We start from the raw sequence: 7829 nt of genomic DNA on the forward strand, positions 1-7829 counted from the left end.
TTTTTTTCAGAGCTTCTTTCTCCACATCTCCTTCTAGCACTTCCCATGTAACATCCTTGTTCCGAAGCTGTAAGTTTCCATTATGTGCTTCTTTGGCTTTTTCCAGAGCTTCTTTTGCAACATCCTTAAATAGGATAATTCCCTTAAAAAGAAGGGTAGCATTTGCATTTGAATCTTACTGCAAAAACATTCAGCTAGAATGATGAACAATGAGCAATTTCATTACTCTTGCATGACAAAATATGTCTAGACTGAAGCAAAACCCTCAAATTGTCCTAAAAAACATTCTCGGTCTCAATTTTTAATTTATCCACAGAGAAGTCTTGAACCTTTCACTGTTGTTTTGAAAAAAATTAAGGGAATAATTTAAGTCTCTCAGTATTCTCCAATTCCACAAGTCAAGTAGAGAATTTCTTATCTGACAATACAAGAGAAGCACTTAACCCCATTCCTACTCAAGGTTTAATACAGAGATCTTAACTCCTTATCCAAGATTCTACTGACCTCCTTTGCACCTCTGACAAAGTGTATCCATTTTATTTCTCCGTGACCAGAAAATACTTCATGGAGATCTTCTCTGCATGTTTGATCGTCTAGATCACCAGAAAATTTCAAAAGACATCCTGCTTTTTCTTCCAGAGACTTCTAAATGAAATAAAAAATCCCACATTTTTGTTCAAGAGTCAAGCTTGAATATTCATTTTTTTCCACTCAATCCTAGGACATGACATCGATAAATAAGCCATTGAAGTAACCCCCCCTTAACTCCATCAGTAACCCAAGCATTCTTGCTGCAGAGCTCATTTATGCTGATGTCCAAGTCTTGCATGTGTCCCCAACTCTTTTTTTTGTTCTCCTTTTTAAGACTTTCTTTGTTTACTATGATAAATTAATATGGAAGTTAGGACTCCTTTCTCCTAAGAGTTAAACTCTGCATTCTACAAAACAGTTTTCTGAAGGCTGACACCTCACGTTTGAAAACATGTATTGATTAAATCCTTACTGGATCCTTCAAGTACTACAGAACAATCATCTTGGTGGTACATTTAGGATCACTTATGAACAGATAAACATGCCTAAGCATTTATATTCAGGATATGATCTTTTAAACACAATTAGTCTCCTGAAAGTAAGATTCAATGCCATGACAAAACCAAGTCTGTCAGCTAGCTGGAAAACCTGAAGTGATTTTCTCGAAAGTGCTCTGTATTACAGAATTTCAAACTCTGAATATCTCAAGTTAGCTTTACAAAATGTAGCTGCAAAGCATGTTTATGCATGGCCTAAAAATCCATACAAGAACAAGCATCACATAGTTTTCAAGTATAGAGATTTAAGAAACCCATACCATTTCAGCATCTGCTGCTTGCTTCTGTTTTTCTTCTTTTTCCCTGGAGAAAAATTAAATTATTTAAGAGTTCGTTCAAGTGCAGTCAGGTGAGCAAAACCAGGCACTTCAGTTCCTAATGACTTACTGTTTAGCTCTTGCTTTAGCTTCTACTTTGTTTTGTTTCCTTTCTTCATTCTTCTTTGTACAATACTCCTCCCTTCAACAGAATATAAGCTAAGTTAATACCACTTAAAGTATTCATTATAATTACTCTCTAAGACAGCAGTAGCCAAGAAACAGTTGAGATCATAGTCTTCAAAAGGCACAGCTACCAGTGCCCTTACAACAGTGCAGAAACTTACGCTTGCACCTTAGACCAGGTTCTGGTCTAAATCTACCCCTGGCCATTATTAGTTCATACATCAGTCAAGTAAGGACTTACTTGAAAAGTACTATCAGCTCTGTGTCTTTGTACTTTTGGTTTGGGATCTCTGTGAACTTCTTAGCAGATTCCACACTATCAAAAACTGCAAATATTGAGCCCTATTAAATGGTAAGAGACATTCAGTGTTAGAGCAATTGAATCAAATGTTGTCCAGGGGATCCCTGCCCCACGTCTAACTGTCCATCACAAGAGCTACCTTAAATGTTCTCTGCAATGTTCTTCTCATTTGAATGTTTTCAACTGGACCTTTATCCTCAAGCCATTCTTTGATATCATCAAGAGTTGCATCTAGTGGAAAGCCTTTCTGCAAGATAGCAACAAGCTTCAATTATATGAAACAAACTGACACTTAGAAACTATAAGCTATGTAGTATGAGTTAATTTAAGCTTTACTTAGATGGCTTTCAAAGTCATGTAGAGCAGCACAGAGCAAAGGAAATTTACTTACAACATATACAGATCTGTTTTTAACAGCAGCCTTATACTGCTCATTTAATTCAGGAAGGGGTTTGTTTGGAGATCTTCTGATTTTAGTTTTGTCTTCATTTATTTCCATTAAACCAGTCCTGGATTTTCTTAGTGCTTCTACAATAACACTAAAATCTGTTGAAAGACGACTTAACCTATTGAGTAAGCAGACACAAGTTATCACAAAGATACAGGCAGAGCTGAAGCCAAATGTTCCAACAGCAACAGGAGTTGGACAAGCAGACCAGGGACATTTGATCTCAAATAGAGCTAAGTAGCTGAAAGTTGCCCTTCCATCCAGATTAGTTGTACTTTGTTTTACCTGTTGAATTTGATCATTACTTCTAAAGGCACCCAGCCATCGTCTAGTTTGATCTGTTCCTTTAAGAACTTGTCTCTTGGTAGATTGTGATTGCCAAAATAATACTGCAAGAAAGAAGGGAGAGTGGATCAGGGAGAGAGCTTTGTCTTTCAATGTTCAGTCTTAAAAGCTCATTTTCATCTAACAACTTACTGCAGCGAATTGAGACATACCAAAATTCCTAAGTCTGAACAATTAGAAATTCTGAGATTATTACTTCCTGCTTTAACATGATACTTTAGCTGCAACACCTAAGCTCTAGAAAAGCAGTACTCATTCAAGGAGACTAATGAGGCAAAGGCAGACTGCAGTTTTGTTTAGGAAAGGCACAAAGCTTATTCTGTTGACATAATTATGATCAAGCTGTGCAGAGTCAAACGTCAAATCTGTGCCCAAGATTCACATTTAGTCCTTATTTAAAGAATACATAAGCAAGACTATTTGCCACACTGAAAAATGATACATGTAGACTAGAGTTTCAAGGTCTCATTCAAGAAAATACTGTAAGATAAAAAAAATTGGTTTTAATTTACTATGTTCTGATTTTGATCATGTCCAGCATGGGAAAAAGCAGAGTTTCACATAGCTGACAAATTGTTCAGTTCAGTACAAGACAGACAAGTTAATCAGATTATTTGCTTACTAGCAGCCATTTAACTCAGGTCAAATACTTGAAGCCATAGGATAAGCTGAAGCCTTTCCACCAATATCATTGTGCTGTAGAAAGTCGGTGCAGGTTTCACAATACCTCTCCTTCTAGTATAATTGGGTTTGTTCGGTTTTGATTGGGTTTTTGTTTGGGTTTTTCTGTTGTTGTTTGCTCCTTGCCCGCCCCTGCCCCCTCCCCCCCATGATGACTACAGCTGCATATGCTAATAGGGTTTCATGTGCAGTTGTATTTTTGTCCTTCTGGAAGACAGATTGGTTCTAGATGTCACTTTAAGTGATGTGCTCAGTTTTCCATTGTATGGTAACCTTCCGAGCCTCCAGAGTGAGAAACAGTTAATCTAAAGTACGTATGTAAGTTTAGTTTTATTTATAAAAATAAATTACCAAGCGATAAATCATAATAGCAAGGTATGCAACATGCTAGTCTTTTGACCAGCACAGATTCTGGAGTAGAATTGCCAACCCCTCCAAATTAAGTAATATAGAAGTAGAATCCATATTCCTATTTGCATAGATAGTGTAACTGCAGTGAACACTAATAAATCGTTTCATGATCCATTCACTTGCTATAACACCTCAAACACTATCAAGTTAAACCATTTGTGTTTTTAAATGGTGGTCTTACACAAGTAACTCCAGACTAGTATAATTCATAATTACAGTTTTAAGTCGGGAGTTAAAGTATTAAATAACAGTTATAGATCTGTGACAGATGTTTTTTTAAAGATCTGAAGATTCAGGTCTAACTCCCTACAAAGTTAACTTCCCATTAGCCAAGTCCCTCCCAATGAATGTCTCCAAAACTACGTCTCAGTCCACATCCAAAACTATAAATTGAACCTACCTCAATTTGCTGACAGATTTTGCTTTCCAAAATAGACATGTTTTCACCATCTCCATTTTCAGCCATTTTGACCAGCTGTGCTGAGAAGAATACAGAGCAAAGGCACTAAGTACTGTGTAGTACTTTCTACAGACTTCCATTCATATAGTGTGTTCTGGTTTGGGGTAGAACAGAACTAATTCTGTTTAGTGATTTTACTTTTCAGCTAATGCTCTTCTAACTGCACTTTCTGAAGCTAACAGCATATTTTCGTAGACAGTGTCTGCTTCTAGCAGTGATAACGCTTTATGTTTAGAATTACTACCAAGGACTGGTGTGCAGACCAAGGTCACTGATAAACCCTGTGTACCACACTGAGGAGAGTAGAAAGTAAAGGCCACACCTGCAGGGAGAAGCAGACAAGAAAAGTGACCCTAAATTCACCAATGGGGTGTGCAATACCATATCCATAATTCAGTATAAAAGCTGAAGGATCATGAGGGTCAGGCCCCTTCCATCTCCTTCCTCCCTTTTGCTGCTCCTGCTGCAGGGGCCAGCATCCGAGGAGGACTCCGTCAACCCTGCCTTTGATCCTGAGCCATGTGCTCCTGAACTGAGCTCCAGAATCCAGCTCCTGTACCCAGACCCCATCTGTGGCTGAGTCCAGCCTGGGACTTTTCCCCAGGAGCTGCTCCCCAGCACTGGGGGTGATGGCGACTTGTTGCCAGCGGGGGGGCGTTAAGTTCAATACTGGTTTTGTATATATTCCATTTTATTAATAGTAGTAGTCTTTCCATGAAAGCTGTTTTGCTTTTCTAATCAATAAGTTCTCTCCCTTGTTCCCTTTCTCCTTCCCCTTTAGGGGGGAGAAGGGTTAACGGAGAGCGTCTGTTACAAGTTTGGGGGCAGCCCTAATGCTAAACCAACAGTGTTGCATTTCTGCACAGCCTCCTTTAAACAAGACAACAGGCAAGGTCTTCAGCCATACATTTATGCTTGTGAGCCAACATTAAATATGACTGCAGAACTCCAAGGGGAAACTGAAACAGGGGAAAAAAACAAGTAAAACACTTGGGTTGTTAAGGCAGCATTTAGTATCCTACATTCAAGATAAGTAAAAAAAATGCTGGCACTTTACAGCATTATTTGTTATTTACCTTTTCTAGCCACAGATCCTCAGCTAGTACCTAACAGTAACAAACCTGAAAGCCAGTAACATTTGTTCTTGAAGTCAAATCCTACCTCTCACCAATAGGCATCAATTACAGTAACAGCTTAATATTCCTAAATAGGTCTAATTAGAAACTTTTCTGAAGTTTCTGCCTCCTAATTAATCTCTGCAAGTTCAAGGATCTTAATGGAAGAAGGAATTAAAATTGACTAGTACATCTCAAAGTCTAGTCCTCTCCTTCATAAGCTTGTCTTTACTGCAGTTCCACCTAAATACTGAGTCAAGCATCTTTGATAAGAGATATTTTAACTTGAAAGTAACTTCTTCCCTTAACTGGTATGAAGCATACAATCCCAGTACATCAGATACAGTCACTACATGCACTAGGTTAGCAAGAAAGCAGCTGCTGGCCAGGAAGTTAACTGGGATCAGAAAATGTCTACCTAGTTGCGCTTAAGATTAGGATAAGAGTGTGAAGAGTAATCCTTCAGGAAAAAGGCAGCTTTATATAGCTGTCAGGAATTGGTGCGAATTCAGTTTTGAACTATAAAGCCTGGATTTTGTCTTTCTCCCTTTGGGCACTGTCACAGATGTTAATTCCAGCTACAGAAGATGAAGCAGTTCCATGGCCCTCAGTTACCCCAGGTTCACAGATCTCTCATCGTTGAGACTAACGGTGGACATAGGTTTGCAGTCATGTCTTGCACGGTTTATTGGGAGATAAAAGCATACGCGTTCTGCTCTCTACCACTCACAGGACACTAACATTTTTCAGATCATCAAGATGACTGACAAAGTAGAAGCAGAGAAATGTTCCCTGAGATTCCCTTGTCACAGGAAATTACATTCTTCATCAGAATACCTGCCTGGCAGCCCCATCTTATTTCCGTAGTTTAATTTACCAGTTTAATTGTTCAGCCTACTGCAGCTTGCCCTGTTAGGGCAGAAAGCACAAGAGAAAAAAAAATCTTAATCAGAAAAACCTTTCTGTGGCAGTAAACAGTTGTAGTGGGTTAGGTTTCACATTGAACTATAGCCTCAAAGTCAAAAAAAACCCCAACAGAACTGAATAGCAGCTATGTGAATTTTCATATTCTTGAATGTTAGCTTGGTGATTTAACTCTCATTGCAAAGTCTTTTCTCCAGGTGTGGCAGATTTTTTTTAAGCACTAGCCAACATATTTAAGTGAACCGTTTTCTTATGGGGGCTTTTCACAGTACAGCTCAATTAATGTGTAAAGGGACATACTAAGAGAAAATTTTCTCTCTTGCATATTCTGGGGGAAAAAAAAAGCTTCTTTTGGATTTTAGTAATGTTTCTCATTTTAAGAAAAATGCCTTAACAGTATGTTCTAGAACTCTAGAACAGACAGTCTGCTGGTGCATGCTGAAACGCAGACTGAGCGTGACAGAGGAAGCTTCTTTCAGCACTTTCCATTTCGTCAGGCAGTCTCAAGTACACTGCTAAGAGATAAAAAAAAAGTCTATTTCCTTAGCAGTACTTTTAAAGTAAAAACCAAATTATACAGAAGTATTAACATAAGAGCTGGGACAAATCCTTCAGATTAAGTCTTACATCTGGAGAAGTTTTTTCTAAAAAGCATGCCCTGAGCTGCAGGCAACAACCTGAAGGCAAAGCTAAGAAAGACTGAAGCTTGCCATACGTGGAATTCAGTTCAGACACTGATCAAGCCCTAACCTATTTAGACTTAAAACAGGAACAGCTTTCTAATTTAAGAGAAATTCTAGTCTTTCTGCACATGCTCACTTCAGACTCCAGCTCAGTCACCTGACACAAGCAGGTCTTCTGGATCCAACTCCCAGACCAATAGTTCTCAGCTGAGGTGCAACAATGAAGACTGATAGAAAGCTGGCTCCACTGAAGAACAATCACAGTCTGAACAGCATGCAAAATCCTGCATTAAGATTTATTACACATGCCTTCTTGGTAGACCACACTGATTGTTCCTTCTGGGTGCCCACAGTCTGCATCAGTACCACTCAACAAACAAGTCAACATAATGCAAGTAGGCATAAGCGTTAATTACACATGGAAAATGACAGTCAAGCCCTTCAACTAGAACAACTTCATCCGACTCTATGCAGTCTAGAACAGCCCAAAAGAAGAGAGATTTTCATTTTACCAGTCATTTAGTTTCAAGGTCTGGAAAAAGCTTAGTTGCAGGGTAACCGTTTTTACTGTTACTGCAATAGAGTGAAAGGCTTTTTTTAAATTCAAAAAAAAAGTTTCCTCAGTAAAGTAACACAGAACTGTTACTCATGCAATAGGTTGTTCAGGAACCTGTGCAACATATAAAATACAGCTTATTTAAGGAAATTTAACTGCTACCACTCTAGCACTGATAGTGTGTTCACAGTTTTTTTTTTTTTTTATCAGAATCGGTGCAGTTTAAGAAGAAATTTCTCACAAGAATTATTTAAATAACAGAAATGTCGGCTAGGAGACCGTCAGTTTATACCACGGCGCTTCTCCACAGCAATAGCGACAGCGAAGCCCTCTTCAGACGCGCGCGGGCCGAGGCCGGGACTCCCAGCCAGCGG

General features: G+C 38.8%; 1 protein-coding gene across 1 annotated transcript in view; it reads right to left on the reverse strand.

The window, feature by feature from the left end:
- The window catches only part of SSB (Sjogren syndrome antigen B (autoantigen La)), a 6081-nt gene extending 1831 nt beyond the window's left edge, over nucleotides 1–4250 (reverse strand). The window contains 9 exon segments of the mRNA XM_008940911.1: nucleotides 1–142; nucleotides 505–645; nucleotides 1349–1391; nucleotides 1476–1547; nucleotides 1773–1873; nucleotides 1972–2079; nucleotides 2224–2398; nucleotides 2566–2669; nucleotides 4118–4250. The exon segment at nucleotides 1–142 is cut by the window's left edge and continues 17 nt beyond it. Coding sequence (XP_008939159.1) covers nucleotides 1–142; nucleotides 505–645; nucleotides 1349–1391; nucleotides 1476–1547; nucleotides 1773–1873; nucleotides 1972–2079; nucleotides 2224–2398; nucleotides 2566–2669; nucleotides 4118–4183 — 952 coding nt within the window. The 5' untranslated portion in view covers nucleotides 4184–4250.
- Between the last annotated feature and the right edge of the window lie 3579 nt (nucleotides 4251–7829).

The sequence above is a fragment of the Merops nubicus genome, unplaced genomic scaffold, assembly GCF_000691845.1.
Source record: "Merops nubicus isolate BGI_N331 unplaced genomic scaffold, ASM69184v1 scaffold15665, whole genome shotgun sequence".
NCBI classification, from domain to species: Eukaryota; Metazoa; Chordata; class Aves; order Coraciiformes; family Meropidae; genus Merops; species Merops nubicus.